Here is a 21,581-nt window from a genome sequence, read left to right on the forward strand (position 1 = left end):
GAAAGAGCAAAAAGGAAACAGGCACGTTCTAAAGGTTACTATTGGTCAAAGCCCAGCAGTAACCCTTACCCTGTGTCTGCTTCAGTCCCTGTGCAGATAAACCTCCTTTTCCTGGCAGACAATTAAAACCAGCGTAGTTTTACCTTTAGCCTTTATAATTACATTTGAGACACATTGCTAAGTGAGGATAAAGTTTTCCCGCACAGTATGCAAGAAGTAACAATGACATCTGTTGCTAAAATAAGAAGTTTTAATAGATTAAAGAAACTATTCTGAAGTCGCACCTCTCAGCCAGTTCAAAACAGTGAACCAACTAACACCACGTTAATTTCCAGTTAAGATTGTCCAAAGTCATTAGCACCAAACTAAACACACTGACAAATGTTTAGGCACAGATTTCTTAAAACTTCATCTGACATGGAGTCATTAGCCTCAACATAATCTAGCTTTGAACAAGAACACTAAATATGTGACATACAGAAAATGGGGCATCTCTGTCTCAAATACCATGTCCGAGTTCTTCACATTCAACTGCTTTGCCATCAGTCTACAGCTGTCCAACATACAGCTTGTCGTGAAAAGGAGCTTTATATACCAGCCAGATAAACAGGCATAGGATTTCTTCATGTACAGAGCATGCATTAAGTAGGTTCTCACCAAACTAGTTTTGCCTGTATGCATATGCACTTTGAGAAGCATCAGAAGAAACAAAGTTGTAGTTAAACCCTTCCAAACCCATAAGGAGTCATGCAGTAATGATAGAGACATCCGATTTGAAACAAGTTATCTACTCTATTCATAAAGCTTAAGTTTAAGCAGGCTTACTTAGGAGTTTGTAGAATTGTTTTATGCAATGCAACTTTCAGAAAGCTAATTTCTTATAATTACAATGTTATCTGACATTACACACAAAATCAGTAAACATATCGGAAAAAATATTAAATTCAACTTAATCTGCCAATACTAAGAAAAAAACATCCCCCACACTACCATTACTCATTCATGTGAAAAGAAACAGACTGCTTTTATTTGCTGAAAGCCAACACCCTCTGTGCAAGACAATAGGAAAAACAACTTCAGGCACAGCACACCTCTCCACAATAAGCTGACCTACCCCGCCCTTGAAGGCAAACCTGGGAACTTGTGGAAAAACAGTTTACAAAAGGCTGCTTCCAGTGTACCAGAAGAAAGCAACCAAATGATCTAGGTTCTAAAATGCTCAGGACTTTGAAGATGAGCATTATCACCAGTTTTATACAGGATTGTAATACTGTTGGCTGTCATTAGGTTATCCATTAAGCTGTGGGTCACCTTTTTTTGTTCTTACTGCTTTCCAGAGGGTTAAAAAAGTAAGAACAAGACAAAGTGCAGTGCTGGGTGGGTACCAACACAAAAACCTCCCTGCAATAAGCATTAGCTAGAGAATAGCGTACTATTGATAAAACAAGCAGTTTAGTAGCCTATTCTAACTCAGTCTTCTAGTAACTAAACTGTCTTGTTTCATTACAGCACCACTATGTTTTGTACAAGATGCAGGAGCACTGTCTGAAAGAACCTGTGCCTTAACTGCACACTGTACTATGGAAAGTCCAGGCAACTGCAGAAACACATTCAATATGTATGTCCTCAGAATAAATTATTTCATAGACCCATATATTCTCTACGTATTGCTGAAGTCTAATCCCATTGTGGGCTCCCTCACAGCAGTGTATCCCTGAAGAATTCATCATGAGAAAGCCACCCATGTGTTAAGAGCTCACAAACTGCTTGAAACCCTGACGCCATTGCCTGCAGACACTGGAGTGCATGTGGGAGTAGTGTAAGACTTCAGGAGAACCGCCATATTCTTGCTATCTGCTTTGAATTGCAACACATTAAAAGCTGACTTCACTCCATTGCTAAGTGAGGGGAGGGAGACTCCCACCTGATGGTAGGTGAGGCAAGGGCAGATTGTCTGTATATCACAGGGCTCTAAAAGAAGACTTTTCTTGAAGCATTTTATACTGCAAATCAATAAGGCTAGCAGAAAACCTTTCCAGACAGGTGACACCCAAGTTTTGCTTCTAATTGCAGCCTCAGGTCACATATTGCAGACTTCCTCTTCTTGTGACCAAGCCCAAATACATAATGGAGCATGGTTTCATGCCAGGTCCATCATCTGTCTGCTCACATGGATACTACGAGAGGCTGTGTATGACCAGTACTGCTGGCTGAACACTCTTGATCTCTTAAAGACATGCATCTAGCAGCCATGACCTAGCATTTCCTCAAACCTAATACCACTAAACACATGAAGTGGATAATTTTATTTTCTGCTTAACCTCATTTAGCATATTTGGGGACAGGGAGAAACAAGAAGGAAATAAATAGAAGCTGCACCTTTGAACAGTGCAAGAACAAAACAAAACTTCAAGGACACAGGGTGTAATCAGATCTTTTATTTACTAAGTCTGAAAACTAGCAAATTGAGGCAGTAAAACTTCACTTTGTTAAAAAGGGATCATTTCAAGACAGGAATGAGGAATCCTTTTTACTGTGAACTAGAAAATATCATGACATGAACAAGCAAGAATTTAACTTCTGTGTAAGAAATGTGTGGTTATCACAGAATCAGAACGACTAAGTTGCAAGATATCTCTAGTACCACCTCCTGCTCAGAGCATGTCCAATAAGATACTCAGGGCTTCACCTCATAAGGATGCATTCTTCAGAGAATTATAGTATCTATTTTCAAAGCCAAAGTGATTGTTATAAAACATAACTGGAACACACAGGCAAAAAAAATTGGGCTGGTCGAAGTGAAACAATCTGCATTGTTTATAATTAATCAAGTGTGTTGGGCTGGAAAGGACTGAAAGCTTTAGTGCAGCTTTAAACAGTCTTAACTGTAACTACTTACTAATAAAGCTGCAACTTAACAGCTGCTGTTCAATCACAGGCCCAAGAGTGGCAAAAGGGTGTCAAGACAGACAAAAAACTATTTTTTTCTTTCCTGAGAGTGAAGTTTCAACAGTTTGGAAGTGACAGTATTTAGGTTTGCTGCAGCATAAGCCTGTGTGGTCAACTGAAACTGCTGATTCACTGGCTTTCCCCTGAAGTCTTCTTTCAGGAAATACAGTTTCCAGCAATAAGTGCACTTAGCAAATTTAGTAACATTAAGCAACAAACAGCATCATCTGTTTTAAAAAAGGCATACCCAAGCTTAGTTTCCCTTCTTGAAAGAGCATATTTGATTCAATTTTAAAGAAAGAAACTTCTTGTTTCCAGTAAAGGGCTAATAACTTGAGCAGTCCATCTAATCTTCTCTTGAAAGCACAGCTTCTCTGCACATCTACAAGTTTCACTACCAGTATCATAACATACATCAGGGCAAGCAGTTCTTAGCAGTTCAGCAGCCTCAGCTATATTTGCTTGCTTAAACCAGAAATTTTAAGGTAATACACAAATCCCCATAAGTTATTTCAGATTACCGGGGAGGAAGAAAGATGGACACCTCTCTCTTTATACCCCCAACACTTTCCGATGCCTGTGTTCATACCAATCAATATATGACATTTAAATACCTGCAGTTAAATATTAAACTTTTCTTCCTCCCCTCCCATTTAAAATAGGATTGATCAAAACACCAGAATTTTGATTCCTCTGCAGCAGTCCATTCACCTAGATAACATTAAAGTGACAGCAAATGCATATTTTCAAGCATTATCTGTTTTCAGAGAGAGAAAAAATGGTATTTTTGTTGTTCTGCAGTGGAAATATTAGAATTACCTTAAAAGCTTCCAGTAAAAGCAAGTGGACATTGAATTAAAAAAGCAGGAGATGCCCCCAAGTCTTGCTGTTGTGTTTTTAAAAGAATTCCCCCAGCTCTTTCAAGTCACTTTCACTCCTGCAGCTATCTTCTTTTTCAGGAGGGGCAGGGGGAAGGTGGTTGCAGTGGTGTGTGTCTCTCTTTCTCAAAGGAACCAAAAAGTTAACTCTGTTGAATGTTACTGAATATGTATCATTGCTACCTGTGCACCCCACCCCTGTGGCTGAGCAGCATCTCCCTATGGCTAGGGTGTAACTCTGGTCTATTAATACCAACTCAGTGAGTTTCACTGTAATGGAAGCTCACTGAAAAAAACCCACCTCATAAAGTCTTTTTAGAAAGAAAAAAGACTGCATTTGGTAGCTGAAGGCATACAGAGCATCCAAGATTTTTCTATTAAACTGTTAATGCACAATACTGTTTGAGCTGATGAGTAATAATTCTGAGTAAACAGCATGCAGATCTATTTGGCAAGTGTCAACTTTTAACTGTTTAACCACTCACTACTTCCACATTGCAGCTCTGTACTTTCTGTTCTCAATACCAAGAGCCTATGGTGATTTGAAGGGGCGCTAACCACCAAAAGCCAAGCTTGACACGGGTTTCTCTCAATGAACAATACTGTTTTCAGGGAGACCGTGCATAAATGTGCTACCACTCTGCCATGGAGAGCTCAGCTAGAACTACCGTGTGCCATTCTGCCAGTTACAAACATTGACATTCCCCTTATTTCTATTAAATGCAAATGTACACTATCAAAATTATCTAGCACAGTTGTTTTCACGAAGAGAATTAATAACACCTTTGAGTTTACTACTAGAATCCCACTTGTTTATAGAAATAGGACTGGTTATTTACTGCACAGCCAGCTGTATGTTCAGTCTGGTAGCTTAGTTCCAGTCACCGCAAGCCTCAGCATTATACTTGGCACCAAGTTTACTTCAGCCATGTATATCACTCTTTATTAAATAGCATTTCAAAAATATTGACTGACATACTCTTAGCAGCTTAGCAGTAGTGTCACAAGCCTTTCATGCTATCTGACACTGGGTTAGCACTTTTCAAAGTGTTTTCTTTCACATGGCATTGCACTCACAATGCAATGATCTACTAATTTGCATTTTGGCTTGTAATTTTCAGGCAATCTTTAGACATTTCAGAACACCCTGGTTCCCCTGGCTGGCTATACTGGGATCAAGAAGTTGCTTTAACCTTTATGTGCAGTTGAATTTTCAGTCAATTCATATATATAGCTAATTTAAGGGAAAGATAGGAGTAAACAATCTCAACTAAATTCACTACCTTTTGGGGGTAGGGATTTGAGAGGAGAAGAGTTCAAGACCTCTACTGAGATTATGAACATTACCTGTTAATGCTCTGACTAGATGGAGAAGTTTTTAATTAGGAACATATGGCAGACAGTGATCACAGCTTCCATGGATACAAAGATTTAAGATTATCTTAAGTGCACATATGTATACAGCTTCAGACTCAGATAAGCAGCTCCCAACAAATACGCAAGCTCAGCTATCAACCAAGATACCACTGAATGATCTAGCCTTTCTTCACCCAGCTAGTCTCCACACTTTAGAAGGTACTAGAAGCACAATCACTTAAGAAACTGAACCCAACCCAACCAAACCAGCACAAAGAATTCTTTCTGCAAAGAAACCAAAACCATCCAGCATCCAGCAGAAGAATTTACTTTGTTAATGTGCTGCAGAGCATCACAGACAGAGCAAGGCAACCCAAATCTATTTGATAGGGAACAATAGCTGACATCAAGACTACTTAAGAAACTTGTTCCAACACTTAGGCCACAGATATCAACAGAGAAAAAAGAAGGCCTCATCATCACTCTCCTAACACCCTCACTATGAACCTGAGAAATAAAAACGAAGTTAAACAGTATTTACCTACTCCCATACCTCCTGCGCTTTCCTTCATCTGCACTGTTGCCAGTCTGATTTGTGAATGGGTATGGAGGGGAAGTAGGGAACAGAGGAACTGGTATTAGGATGAAATGCCAAAAAAAAAATGAACAGATTAGGAAGCCACATTTTTTCCTTTTCAGACCTCAGCAACAGCTGCTGAGGAAGCAAGTAATTTAAAAATCACACATTACTAAAACACCTAAACTCCAGGAAAGGAAGTAGCTAGAGAAATGGCAACTGACACTGTTCCTACAGCTCCCTCCTGTACAACGTATGTGAAGTTATACTATTGGAAAGTTTTAATTTTAAAATAATCAACAACGTTGTGTTTATAATTAGCATTCACTCAGCAACATTAGAACAGATACCATGTACTAGAAATTACTTGACAGTGCCTAGTTGTCAACAATATACTAAACTGGTACCAAAAATATTATATTTATAAAGGTCATAACATCAATGCAGACTTCCGAAGACCATTTGCAGTGTTTCATCGTGCACTTAAATACAGCCTACATAAGCATTCAAACTACTTATTTCAGTGGCTCCACAGAGATCTGCCAGAGAACAGGAAAATTAAGTTTAATGTACAAAACTATTTACTGATGGCAGAAATTTACACTTCTCATTTAATTTCTATTTAAAAAGTTTGTTACATCAGTATGCTGAATCAAAATATTTCTATAGGATTCCTGCTCTGCATATACTTCCTTATTCCTTCCCAATTGTCCTACTAATATCAGTTTCAGTCCAGACACACAGTAGACATGGGAGTGACTTATTTGCGTATCTATTGGTATTGTCAGTAAATTACCTCAATCTTGGGGCAGGATTCCAGAGGTGTACAAAAGGATAAAATTACCCTGTCTTTACAGAATGTTATAGCTCTCCTCACAATTGCTGAAAGCCTGTGGACAAGTTAAGTGTGTAGTAACCTTCTGTACTCTTCCTTTCCTGTTGATAACCTGAAATGAATCAGCTGTTCTAATACTTATGCCTAAATTTGACTTTACTAGCCTGCCAAATCCAGTTTGTTTTTTCACTGTCTTAACTACACCTGTACTTAAACAATGCACAAAATCGGGATGTGAAGCATCTGAGCTTGAGAAGTGATAATTTCAAAACGAAGTTGTAGTATATTAAGAATTTCAGAGAATTAGAATTACTTACAAGCAAAACTATCTTTGACCCCCAGAGGCTGCCACATCCCCTTCCCCCAAGCTATCTGGGGAAAAAAACTGATAGAAAAGAGACTTTTTCCTAAGTTTTACTCTTCCCAATGTTTCTGTATAACCCCATTTTAAGTAGCTGACAACTCCTCTCCCAGTGTCTAATCAACAGTAAAAGCAAAGTAGTCACTCTCGAGGTAGCCACTTGATGTCTTTCACAGACTTTGAAATGCATGCCTCCTGCTCTAGCTAGAAATAACTTGTGTATCACTTAAAAATGAAAACAGGAACCTACCTACTCCTTACATGCTAAGCTTGTTGGATATCTAGATATCCCTCTGGATATTGACCTTTCACAGTTTGACACACTGGCACGACTTAAAAGAGTATTCAGTTTGATAAACACAAGATTTTGAAAATCCGACACTTAAACCGTCAATTTATTTTGCTGAAGAATCACAAGGTCAATAATGAACATGTACAGAATCTGTGTGGAAAAAATTAAAACAGATGCAACAAAACAGGACAAACCTAAGCTGATGCAGAGTTTCTCAGCAAGCTTTCAACTCAGGTGTTACATTTACAAGAAATCATTATCTGGAGTTCAAGTTAATTTGCTCAAAATAAGTTTAATTATGCAGATTGTTCTCACAGCAAACAGCAATTCACTCCCCTCATTTATACTTCTAGAAGTAATGGCAAGTTTGTAAGTTAACCATATGGGTTTAAGAAAGGCAGATCCTGTTGGGCTAACCTGATCTCCTTCTGTGACAAGGTGACCCCTTAGTGGACATGGGAAAGGCTGTGGATGTAGTGTACCTGGACTTCAGTAAAGCCTCTGACAGTTTCCCACAGCTTTCTGCTTGAGAAACTGGCTGCCCATGGCCTGGACAGGCAAACTCTTTGCTGGATAAAAAACTGGCTGGGCCTAAAGGGTGGTGGTGAATGGATTTAAATCCAGTTAGGAGGCCAGTCACAAGTGGCATTCCCCAGGGCTCAGTTCTGGGGCCAGTTCTGTTTAGCATCTTTTATCAACGACCTGGACAAGGGGATTGAGTGCACCCTCAGCAAGTTTGCAGATGACACTAAGCTGGGTGGAAGTGTTGATCTGCTCAAGGGCAGGAAGGCTCTACAGAGGGACCTGGATAGGATGAATCGATGGCCTGCAGGCAATTGTATGAGATTCAACAAGGCTGAGTGCCACACTTGGGTTGCCACAACCCCATGCAGTGCTACAGGCTTGGGGAAGAGTGGCTGGAAAGCTGCCTGGCAGAAAAGGACCTGGGGGTCCTGGCTGACAGCCGGCTGAGTATGAGCCAGCAGTGTGCCCAAGTGGCCAAGGCCATCCTGGCTATCAGAAATAGTTTGGTCAGCAGGACCAAGGAAATCATCCTTCCCCTGTATTCAGCATTGGTGAGGCCACACCCCAAATCCTGTGTTCCGTTTTGGGCCCCTCACTGCAAGAAGGACATTGAGGCACTGGAGTGTGTCCAGAGAAGGGCAAGGAAGTGGGTGAGGAGTCTGGAGAACAAGTCCTGTGAGGAGCAGCTGAAGGAACTGGGATTGTTTAGCCTGGAAAAGAGGAGGCTGATGATTCGATGATTCTATGATATCAACTCTACCAGAGGGTAAAGAATGAAAACTTTGAATAATTTTAGTATGTGTAAAGAAAGACTTTCCACTTCAGTGAACAAGTAAATCTTGTTTATTCATACTACATAGCACACATTAACTTTATTTGTTACAAGTTACGTGCTGCAGGAGTCCATGTTCTCTACAGGTAAACCCAGACATTTTCCTCACAGCACAGAATTGCCAACATTTAAGCCATTTTCTCTAATCTTAGGTTAGAAATTCCATACTCCATTTTCAAACCACAGTAGGAACCTGGAGTCAGTCCTTCAATTTATTATTTAAGAGGAGAGCAACTTTTCAAAAGCATCAATACCTTGGTGCTCATGTATCATCAACGTTTCTACACCAGCGAAATGTGGAAAGCTGGTCTGGTCTCAAGTTCTTCAGCAATATGCATTGCCATTACATCCACCTAAGAAAAGGTCATCTGCCATCCTAGACCTGCCTATCTCTTAGGGTATGGGAACAAAGAAGCTTCCTCATGATACACACCCTTACAGCCAGATATTTTACACATAAATATCTGCTCACGACATTTAATGAAACATTTAAATAGAAGAAAGGACACCTGGTTACATATGAACTATTTCTTCATTTGCCTCACTGATGGTCTTACTGTTTCAGGCTTTTCCCTCCTCTAGTTCATTGAGATTAATAAGCATTTTAGAAGCTGTATGTAAATATTTCATCTAGTAAGCATTCAGGATCCTCAATGCAAGAAAAGGCTAATGCAATAATAAAAAAAAAGAGCAGCAAATTCTAGCAGTTTTTATGCTTGAATATTAGATACTTGACATTTCTCTGCTACCAGCTACTCACTGGTGTTGCTAAGCAGGAAGTTTTTCTAAGTCTACTCATACTCAAATTTAATATAAAGTTCATTTTAAATCACTGTTTTCTCTGTTCAGAGCACAATGAAACACAGTCACAAAGTTTCAGTCCATCTTTCATAGTCTAAAGATAAACAACCTTGTGACATGCTACAGTAAGTCTCACAAACATACTTTTGTTAGCAAACAGCTTAAGCAGCCTACCAGAACTACCTACCCACTCAGTAAGCAACAAAGAGAGTAAAAAACAAAAAAGTACTTTATACAGCAGTAGACACAAGTTAATCAAAATGACTGCTTAGTTAAGGAAATAATTTCCTCTCAATTTAATTCGAATTATTATATGTCAGTTCAAGAGTCTAGTTCTCAAGTAACAACAAAAAAATTAGCTGGTAACAACAGCTTGTCAAGGAACTTTTGCTTGAGTTTTAGTAACCTGACCAGGAAAGTTGCTTCAGAAAATTTGAGAGTAAGCAGACAAATACATGAACTTTTCAGTGAAATGGGATATTTTGAGTCTTAAAAGCCCATCTTTTCTACTCTCAATCAGGTGTTTAGATACAAAGCTTCCACAGGAGCTAATCAAAATTAAAGGATGGGTGAGAAGTTACTTAAAACTAGGGATCACTGAAGTGTTGTTCATACAAATTCAAATGAAAAATGGGATTAACTTCCAGACTCCAAGAAAATATGTTTTTCAGATCCTATCAGTGTTATTAAGAAGCAGTACATTTTTTCCAGTATATTTTTCCTACAAAGTCATATATAAATTATAGGATATAGTACTAACCACTCAATTTGGAAAATAAAGAAACAAGACATTTGGAGACATTATTTAAGAAACATTAACGATAACCAGACTGAAAACTGGATTTGGACATTTCTGGTTTATGTTTAATTACATCAAACACCTATTTATGTGCATACAGCACTTTACCAAGGCTTCTGGTGTATTTTAGTAGGAACAGATGCACCTCCACACCTACAACATTCTTCACACAAAGCTGCTACTGTATTATGAAGACAACAGAATACTGGACTGGAAAAAATGCTAGGAACCCATGATTTTCTGAGATTTAATTACATACTTTTAACTTCAGTCCAAGCTATTGTTACAAGACTGCATTATCTTTGGCTGTTTTCCTTGCCTTGTCTTGATCATGGTATTTAGTTGCATACTACAAAGAGAATGCTTTTAAATAATGTACTGCTTTAATATATTAAACTGTTTGATGGTTTATTTAGAAGTGAGGTGCCACAGTATTTCCCTATCCATTTAAGAATGAAATCAACTGCTATTTGTCTTGAATACTGTGAACACTACAGAGCAAAAAGGAGTATGTGAGAAACTAGAAAAATGTCAAATAGCCATAAAACTGCAAACTACACATGCTAAAAAAATCCACCAGGTTAGGAACAGTCAAGTCCAGTGTTATTACATTAGGACAGCAAGATTCAAATCAAACTTCTTGTCAGTTAGCTTGTCAATCATTTCTACTTCCTACTTGTAGACATACTTTTCTTCAGTTTATATAAGGTTCCAGAACACGACTCACTCTCATTTAGCAATAAGCTGAGAGATAACTTTAATAAAATAATGAAAAAAGCATTCATTATCCCAACCCTAACTTAAGAGTAAATATTGCAAAAATTGGGGAATGAAATTATCCAAGACACCTCTCACTCCACTCCTTTAAAACAGAGACCTGGTACAATTTAGTGTTTTGTTTTTTTTTTAAAGAACCACCAAATTCTTGTAAAGCATGGAAGTTTAAAACTCTTGAAACCAAAATCAGTTATTAAGAGAAGCATTTTTTTTTTAGTGGAAGAACTGCATAATTAATCAGGCTTCTTCACAAAGAGAGGTCACTTTTGAAATGCTATAACTCACATTCCTCAGCACTCAATGATCTGAAAAGGAGGTTGAATAGATTACTTCAGTTTACCAGCAATACCAGACAGAAAAAGAAAAGCAAACAGATACTTCGTGACAGGGGCTGTGCAGTAAAGCAGGAGAAGAAAATGCAGTGTTGATAAATAAACAGGGGTTTTTTGTGACACAGAAGAACAATTCCAAATTTACACAATGACAAACTCTATAAACTACTGCCACTCAATAGTTCCATATTACAAATAGGTGGTTCCATAAAATTATCAGCTCAGAACTCAGCAACAGTTAAGGGCAGCCTTAGAAGAGGGAGAAGAACAGCATGAAAAAGACTTCCCTTTGAGGTTGTGCAGAGCAGAGTTTGAGACGGCATTTGGGTTTTTTCCTCATTCATTCCTGCATGGTAGTATGCAGTGACCCAGCCTGCATTTCTGCTTATCTGGACTTCAAATTAAGTTCTGCATTTCACCAGCTAAATCATTCACTAAACCCAGTCTGAATTCTAGCCCAGGATTATCAAGTTCCATGTCCCCACAATCCCATACCTGAAGACCCCCATGCCTGTAAAACAGTTTGTGAAATGCCAGCACTACGGATGTGTAATCCAGCAACTTGTTGAGCATATCGTCTTGAGACATTTCTCTCTGGTACTGCAATAGTAACAAATTGCAGTATTTTTGGCTCAAGAGTACTCTATGGTTAACTTTTTATTTTTTCACTATACTACAAAAAAAGAACCCTGGTTTTGCAACTTAATTTTGTATGCTTTAATGTTATCTCTGTATCAAAGTGAAGGCAAAATGCCAAACTATAAATGGACTAATAATCTACTTGAGATTTTTTTTTAAGAGAACCATTATCAAAAGGCAGCACTTCAAGTTTAAGAGCACATATTGCTTATTGTAAGGATTGGCCAATAAAATGTGAAAATTTCTAATTATACACAGTACTTAGATAAGCAATACTGCAAGAAGCTCAAAGTAAAAATACCTGCCTACTTAGATATCTATCTTAATTTGTATTCCTGTAACACCTGTATAACCCAGATGCAGAAGTTGCATTGTGCTAGGTTTTGTACCTGAAAACATAATGATGCTTCTTGTGCTATGTACTTTAAAAATACCTGACCCTCAAGCCCTTTGAGTAAGATGACATTAGTCAAGTTCATTGGAAGACATAAGGAATAGATCAGGAGAGGTGAACCAAAATGCTAATGAGAATTAGGGACTTAAAAGACAAGTAGAAAAAAGCCAGTAATCAGAGACAGTAAAAGCTGCCAAATAATGAAAGAGAAGAGCCTAAAACCAGAATGACAGTCTTAAGAGTCAATTCTCCTAGGTTAACAAGTTTAACATCTAGAACAGATAAGAAACAATTAAATTATCAGTGAGAGAGGATGGACAAAGCCTTTAAGAAGTTGCTCAAGCATAATGCAAGCTTTTTCTTTTTCAAGCTAGAGTGCTCAAGAAAGGTTCACAGTTGCCAGCTCCCAGTTCTCTAAACTATCTATGAAGAACAAGCAAATCCATTCCTTTGAAACATGTTTAACACACAGCTTCAATCTTGTAGCTTTTACCTGTCATAAATACTTTGACTACCTCAATGACTGTACAGGGAGGCTTACAACATTCTACAAGCACCACCAGATCTAATGCAGGAGTGAGAACGGAAATGAGGAAAAAAACATACCTTGTGTTGTTCTATTACGTCTACCCACTGTTGTCTGTGGTCTGGGTCCTGAGCTCGGAGGTACCAAACACTATCGTTTACACTAATATCAAATCTGCATTCGTCAAAGTCATGGGGCTGTGACAGAAAAGAGTGTAAGAGTAGCTAAAGTTAGCAACATCGTCAACAATATCTCACAGAATATTTTAACACTCTGAACACTGTAATTAGAAAACGTGGACTATATTGTCTTGAATTCATCCCAGATTCTAAATTCTGGTTAATGCAGCTGTCTCAAATAATTAACATACACTCTCATAATGAAAAATGAGCGTCTTCTGAAGTAGAAAAGCCTGTTTAATACATTCTTACTAAGCAAAATTGTCACAAAAAAGTTCCAGACAAACGTTGACCAAAACATCACACTTCAAAACAAATCCTTTAGCAAAATAACTACTGAACAGAGACAGGAAAATACACCTTTTTTTCATTTCAAAGCTGAAAAAAAAATTAAGGTTATTGCTATCAGTATTGAATTTACATGGAAGGAATACATACATTATGGCAAAAAGCACCAGGATGGAACCATAAAAGCAGACTATAGCAAAATGACAAGGAAGAGCAGGAACTAAAGGCAGATGTGGCACTGTCTGCCTCAACTATTTTCACCGTGTAAGACAGGATTGTCAGGTAATTGGGAGCAACATGCAATCCTTTCCAATATCACCACTCAAACGCATCTAGCTTTCAGTTCACATGTCTCAAATACAAAAAAGCTTTTACTGACATTACAGTGAAGCAATGGTGAGGAAATTACAGGGAAGCAAAACAACAATCTAATCTGCCCTGTGCCCTGACACTGTCAGCTCAAAGCTACTCCTTAGCAAACATCCAATTGAGCACAACATTCCCTACTCCCCCTTGCCTTGAAACTATTTTTAAAGAAACATAACACAGGTATAGCTGAATACCTTTTTGAATTTGAATACAAAGAAAAGTTACATATGCAAATAACCACAGGAAGCTAACAGGCTCTAAGGTTAAGGCAAATGACATGATCTGAATCACAGAATCATAGACTACCAGGTTGGAAGGGGCCTCAAGGATCATCTGGTCCAATCTTTCTTGCCAAAAGCATGGCCTAGACAAGATGGCCCAGCACCCTGCCCAGCCTAATCTTAAAAGTGTCCAGTGTTGGGGAATCCACCACTTCCCTGTGGAGATTATTCCAATGGCTGAGTGTTCTCATTGTGAGAAATCTTCTGGTGTCCAATCAGAATGTTTCCAAGAGTAACTTGTACCCATAATTCCTCCCTTTTCCATGTGACTCCTTGTAAAAAGGGAGTGTCTCCACCTTCTTTGTAGCCACCCTTTAAATACTGGAACACGGTGATAAGGACTACAAAGATTGATTCCAGATGCTAAAGACAAGTCCACATGTGTTAGTAATATCCCTTACAATAAAGCAACCACTCTCTGAATATCTTGATCTTGCAGACAACTGAAGCACTGTGGATCACTTATGAAACACTCCACAAAAGAAAACCTAGAAGTGGGTCTCATTTGTTGGCATGCACAACAGTCCAGTGTCAGCAAGAATTATTTTCAAAGGATCTGGAAATCAGAAGCACTTACACATAATACACAATCTTTTCTATTTAAAAATACTAAGGAGGAAGAAAAGCACAACAGAAGCCAAACTACTGCAGCTACTAATTACTTAATACCTGACCATCTCAATTCAATTCAAACAACTTTCAAAACTGGTTCTATATACTGCTTTGCTTTCACTGAACGACTGAACACAGGGAGGTAAGAAGGGACATGTGGTGGGTTGACTGTGGCTGACAACCAGGTGCCCGCCAAGCTGCTCTATCACTCCCCTCCTCAGCTGGACAGGGGAGAGAAGATATAACAAAAGGCTTGTGGGTAAAGATAAGGACACTCACCAATTACCATCACAGGTAAAACAGACTCAGCTTGGGGAAATTAATTTATTGCCAGTCTAAATCAGAGTAGGATAATGAGAAATTAGAACAAAACTAAAAGGACTTTCTCCTCACCCCTCCTTTCTTCCCAGGCTCAACATCACTCCCAATTTTCTCCACCTCATCCCCCCAAGCGGTGCAAGGGGACAGGGAATAGGGGTTGCAGCCATTTCACATGTTGTCTCTGCCGCTCCTTTGTCCTCACACACTTCCCCTACTCTAGTGTAGGGTCCCTCCCACAAGAGACAGTCCTCCATGAACTTCTTCAACATGAGCCCTTCCCACAGGCTGCAGTTCTTCACAAACTGCTCCAGCATGGGTCCCCTGAAGGGCCATAACCTGCTCCAGCATGAGCTCCTCTCCCCACGGGTCCACAGGTCCTGCCAGAAGCCTGCTCCAGCACAGGCTCTCCACAGCATCACAGCCTCCTTCAGGCATCCATCTGCTCTTGTGTGGGATCCTCCCCAGGCTGCAGAGGGACAGCCTGCCTCACCATGGTCTTCACTACAGGCTGCAGGGGAATCTTTGCTCCAGAGCCTGTAGCACCTCCGCCTCCTCCTTCACTGGCCTTGGCATCTGCAGGGTGCTCTCACATTTTCTCACTCCTCTCTCCCAGCTGCTGTTGTGCAGCAGTTTTTACCCTTTCTTAAATATGTTATCACAGAGGTACTACCACCATCACTTTAGCTCAGTTTCAGCCACCATCTTTGGTCCATCTTGGAGCCAGACAGAACTGGGACTGTCAGATACAGGGGCAACTTTTGACATCTTCTCACAGAAGCCACATGTCTAGTCCCCCACCCCACCCAATACAGAACATCAAGTCTTCTAGTCCAGACCCCTCTTCTTCAAACTACATTTGCTATATTATTATTATTACTATATGAGAGAAAGATGTTTATCTGCTTTAGGGTAGCAAACCTGCCACATCCATGCGTCAGGCTTACATGCCTGTTCCCAGTAACCCACCTGCCAGGCCCTCCTTTAGCCATGTGGTGGGGTACGTGTATGTACAGCAATGGAAGATTCTCCCAAAAATCCCCCAAAAAGCAAGTGTACAAGAATTAGCTATCAAAGTTTTTTCCTGCCATGACAGCATTCCTCTGCAATCTCTGCAGCCCTTTGGGAGGAGTTAAAAGCAATTACATGCTATGCAGTTAGAAAGACTTGCCAAAATTAATCTTAAAAGTCTGCAGTACTACTGATTCCACACTTCCATACACAACTTACTCTACTGCACAATCATTCTTGCCTTCCCCCTGCCTTTCCTAACCTAAACATCTTCCAATGTTATTTAAGACCATCACATCTCTGCCCTTTTCAAAGGCAGCTTTATGTATTCCCTTTCTTTGCATAGCAACTTTCAATATATTTGAAAATCTATGCCTCGTTGCTAAGACAGGGAAGAGAAATGTTTTCCTTGAGGTCTAGCTAAAACCTTTAAACACTTTTCTGGGCCATTCACTGCATTCACTCTTCTGCATTACCTATAGTTAAGAGACCAGGCCACCTATAAATCAGGTCTAGGGTTATACTCAGCTCACTGTGCGGTTTCATGTTACAAAAAAGCCAGCTGATCAGGTGCGCTCACATTAGACAAGTTGCTTAAAGATAAGAAATATCCACTAACAAGCCTAAATAATGCTTCAAAAGGAAGTTAGGCAGATGATACAAGATTCGCTCTTGACAGATACGTTTTACCTATCTACCATCTCATAGTACTTATTAATCATCTATTTTCCATATTTTGATAACTGATTTCAGAGTCATTATTTCCCCCCCTTTCCCTCTGCTTTTTTTTTTTTTTTTAAAAAAAGACAGGCTCCACTGTAAGAACCCCGAATTAACTGAACATGAGAGGCAAGCTCTCAAATACATATTTTACCAAGAGCAAAAAGAACACCTGAATCACATGTGACCTGTTCTTAACACAGAACAAATCAAGTTGTTGTTAGCCCTTTTCTGAACCAGGAATGAGTTCACATTTCATCTTCATTGATAATTTGGCAGATTTCAGTATGTAACTTTCCAGTATCATCTGCTACATTCTCCTCCCCACTGAGTTATGCACAAACTTCCTTGGCTTCCCTTTTGTTATAAATGCTTTTATTGTTCTCTGTAGCTGCATCTAGCAGAGATGACAAGGCGTTAATTCAGCACTTCTCAGTTCTGTCCTTTATTTATTATTCTAACATCCTCCTCAGACCAGTTTGTGCCTCTCCTTACACTTCCTAGAGGTTTTTCCACTTCTCTTCACTTTCTTCCTGTAGATCTCTACTCATTTAATTTAGATCTCCTTTTTTCTGAGGTTCACTGTTTCTAGCCTAGTGTTCACTTTCCTCCTTTTGCTCCAAAGCGACTGTAAAACAGTACGGTTCTTGGCCAGCCACCTGACAAGACACTGGAGGATAAATAGGGATTTTCATCCGTAACAAGCTAAGGACCTGTGCTGAGGCCAGCATACATCCTACTGCCCCTTCACAATGAAGATAAGGTGAGAAAGAGGGATGTTTTAATGATGCAGGGAAGCAGTAGGAGTTCACTATTACCCTGAGGATCTAAAGCAGGTTGGAGAACTTCAGCTGCTTTTCCTCCTGAGAACACCCCCATTCCACAGCAGCATACATGCATAAATTGACAAGGCACTGGGGAACAAAACCCAGACTGACATGACACTCTCAATGGGAGCACCTGAAAATCTTTATAGCATTTTCAAAAGTGAGCTGGGCAGACTTGAAGAGTCTGTAGAAGAGGCAGTCTGTGTATGCACCAAGGGCTCCTTTCAGAGCCAGCATTTAAAAAAAAAAAAAAAAAAAAAAAGGAGCAAACAGCTAAATCATAATTCCATGCAAGAATATGCTGCAAGGAATAGGCCTCCAGCATCCCCAAACACCCTTTCTTGTATGCCTCCTAAGCTTTCTGCTGAGGCACCTGCAAAGAATCCTGCCATAATAAAAGCAATTGCAAGTATTCAAGTGTCCCAGATCTTTCTGTATAAAACCAACCGATACTAGCTCAAATTCTAAACAAGCAAGAACAGTTTACTTGAAGAAACATTTACTTGGCTACAGTTACTGAGGAAGTCCATAGCCAGCTCAGGTCTCATGAGTCACAGCTGACTGCATTGCCACAAAAATCCTTCCTGCTATACAGCTCTCAAGCCTGAGGTATTCATGAAACAATCCTCAGAGCAGTATCTGCTTGTAAAATACTGGCTAAAGTGCCTAAGGCAAATCACACGTGGTATCTGAAGTGTTTTTATATACTTCATAACCTTTAAGACTACTGCATGGGAGAAAAACAACCCCAAACCTTGAATGAAGAAACTTGTGCCTGCTCTCTCAGTACTCTAAATGGTATTTCTTCTTTTCCTTACAGAGGAAAACTGGGGCAGTTCATTGTAGATCCAACTCAAGTCTGCACATCACAACTATTAAAGCATGCTTGTGCTGCTATTCCCATTGCAGAACTAAAACTTATTTATAGTTAACTTTAAAATTTTGAAGCTTTTTTGTATTAAGAAAATATCGAGCAGGGCACTAGGACAAAAGACAAATAAGACGCCTACAGAAAAGTGAGAACTACCATTCTTAAATCCTCTCTCAGATGTGAATGTCACTAGCATAAATGCAACAGAGGCTGTTATCTAGCCTAGCTCCACTTGTTCACAGTTATTAACAAAAGCTTTCAAAAAAAACAAAAAAAATGCCTTCTATAAGTAAAACTGACTTAACACAAGATTATTCTTCCTATATAAGTGTAAAATGTTTTGCATATGTTCCACTGATGCAGATGCTGTAACCCATGCTTACAGTTTGTTTGGTTTTTTGCAAGTAGGATGTGTATAGGGACAAACCACCCCAAGATCATTTCCTCTCCCCTCAGAATACAAGTTGGTGCAATTTGTCTCTTGCTTCATCTAATGGGACAGTACCCGAATACCATTTTGCAACTCTGATGCCTATGTGCAAGCATCTTCACATTCAGAAGCCTGAAAAGGCTTTTAAAGATGCAATTTATGGTCTCCTCCAACTATAACTTAAATACTTCTTACAAAAGTGGACATGAAAAGCTATACCCTGGAAAATGAGATACAAGCCAGGCTATCATAGCCAGTGTTTGCCAGCTCAACAGAGCTGAATGCACAACCTTTTCCCACATGAAGGGTGTCACTTTCCTACAACGCAAGGTACAATTTATCCACTGGTTTGCAGATTAACGGTCTCCTCCAACTATAACTTAAATACTTCTTACAAAAGTGGACATGAAAAGCTATACCCTGGAAAATGAGATACAAGCCAGGCTATCATAGCCAGTGTTTGCCAGCTCAACAGAGCTGAATGCACAACCTTTTCCCACATGAAGGGTGTCACTTTCCTACAACGCAAGGTACAATTTATCCACTGGTTTGCAGATTTGTTTTTCCACTATCCCCATGGAAGTCAGGAAAAAAAGTGTCGCTACTGTTCTGCAACTTCCTGAAATCCTCCACTTACACAGTACCTGAACAACTACCACTTCCTCCACAAAAAAGGAGTTCAGAGCAGCTATGACATAAGATCTACAGATCTGCCTGCATGTTCTCATAGGTCATTCAATAGGTTCTGGACATGTATGTATTCATGCAAATACATCACGCAAATAATTCAGACCAAAAACCTCTCTATCCTCTCTAGTTTCCAACAGAGAATCCAGAAGATCATTCCAGGGCAATATGTGTAAGACAAGAAAGGACAAAGGGGGACAAGTGATTATCAGAGTACAGTAAATTGCAACCACCACACAGTATATCTTTTGAAACAGAAGTTTAAAAGAGAACTGTATTCACACATAAGCATGGGAACCTCCTCACGACAGGAGGCAGCAAACTGGACAAAGGGAGAGATGTGCATTTGATGATTTAGGAAGAAATGGACAAAAACACTATCACATGTTAAACAGAGAGAAGGCGTAGTATCTTATACGATGAGCTATAGAAATATGATGCTGAGGACCTTAAGAAGTGGCTTATCTGATGCAATAGAAAAAGGGGAAGCCAGTAAAAGCAATGTACAGTAACAGGCAACAAGATCAAATGAAAAAAAACTCTTCACCATTTTCACTAAGCAGCATGTATCAAAATAAGAAAAACATTTATTGAGAAGTGAGGCTAACATCAAAGTGTGTACTTTGACTGTGGGAACAAATAAAAAGAAGAACCTATCTGATGCCAGGAAGGAAGTTATATGAAAACTTTCTGTATGTGCTTCTGCTGAGGTGCTAACAAAAACCCAAAGAGAAAAGTTTACTTTTAAGATTTATGTTGTATGATTGAAGGAATTAATTTTAAAAGGACACATGAAAACTCCATTTTAGCTCCCATGTAAAACCAGTTTGGAACTGGCAAAGGCTGTGATTATTCACTTAGGGAAAAAAAAGCAAGTGAAAAAAACCTTAGCCAAGTTTCAGAAAGTGCACACCTTAAAACAATTTTTCTAAAGTATTTAATTCATGTCAGATGCAAACTGTAGAGGATTTATCTCCCCTCCCTACAAAATTTAAAGTGGCTGAAAACATTCAACTTACAAAAACCACTGAACAGAAGAGATGGTGAAATGAAGTACCACAGAGATGATTTTCAAGTTGTATCCAATATGGTGAATAGTACTTGAAATCATCAATGGATGTGCTACTATGAGAAAGTTTTTCTTTTTAATGTAGTAATGAGCTCTCAATCAGCTCTACCAAAATACGTGTTTTACCAATACCATGTTTGGTAAGAATTCTACCAGACAAGATAGGTCTAAAAACACGGTCTTTTGTGCTCTAGGGAGAAGTATTTAGTCAAGTTAGCATGTTTCTTTCTGGAGTCACTGCTCCTTTTTCAGCATATAGCCTGAACACTACTATTGCAAATCATCTATTCCTCCCTGTACCTTCCTTGACAGTATTTCCTCTAAACAAGCATCACTACTGTATTTTCCTTTAGAGATTTCTTCCTTTCCCAAAGTTTGAGTACATGCAGAAAGATCCTCCCTCTGCTTAGGAGCAATCCTTGTCTCTTCTCACTCTTTCAAACAAGTACATTAATCACACGCTGTGTCTATGACTCTCTAGATTACTGCAGTGGCTTGACCCTGGTTGTCTGGCAGACCCCCATCCAGCTGCTCTCACACCCCACCCTACCCCCCTGCCTCAGCTGTAAAGGGCAGGAAAAAATAAGATTAAAAGTTCATGGGTCAAGAGGAAGACAGGGAGATCACTCACCTACTGCCATCATGGGCAAAACAGACCTGACTTGGTAAAAATTAATTTCATTTATTGCCAATCAGAGTTGGATGGCGAGAAACAAAGACAAAACTAAAAACACAGGCACAAGGGGGTAGGGAATGAGGGCTGCGGTCAGGCCATAATGCTTTAACTCTGCCGCTCCTTCCTCACACTCTTCCCCTGCTCCAGCATGGATCCTCTCCATGGCTGTAGTACTTCAGGGTAAACCTGCTCCAGCCTGGGCTCTCCACAGGCTGCAGCCTCCTTCAGGGCCTATCTCCAGATGCTACGGTAGGGTGTAGGGCCCTGCACGGGCTGCAGCTGGTCTGGCGCGCCCCTCTCCACAGCCCGCAGGGAAACGCCTGCTGCTCCGCGGGCTGCGGCGGGGCCCCCCCCCGGGGCCGCCCCCCCC

General features: G+C 39.7%; 1 protein-coding gene across 1 annotated transcript in view; it reads right to left on the reverse strand.

The window, feature by feature from the left end:
• CERT1 (ceramide transporter 1) overlaps positions 1–21,581 on the reverse strand; it is a 73,771-nt gene that overhangs the window by 39,732 nt on the left and 12,458 nt on the right. The window contains exon 3 of the mRNA XM_035892794.1: positions 12,954–13,070. Coding sequence (XP_035748687.1) covers positions 12,954–13,070 — 117 coding nt within the window. The remainder of the gene's footprint in view (positions 1–12,953; positions 13,071–21,581) is intronic.

This window comes from Egretta garzetta, unplaced genomic scaffold (genome assembly GCF_000687185.1).
Source record: "Egretta garzetta isolate BGI_Z169 unplaced genomic scaffold, ASM68718v1 scaffold424, whole genome shotgun sequence".
Classification (NCBI taxonomy): Eukaryota; Metazoa; Chordata; class Aves; order Pelecaniformes; family Ardeidae; genus Egretta; species Egretta garzetta.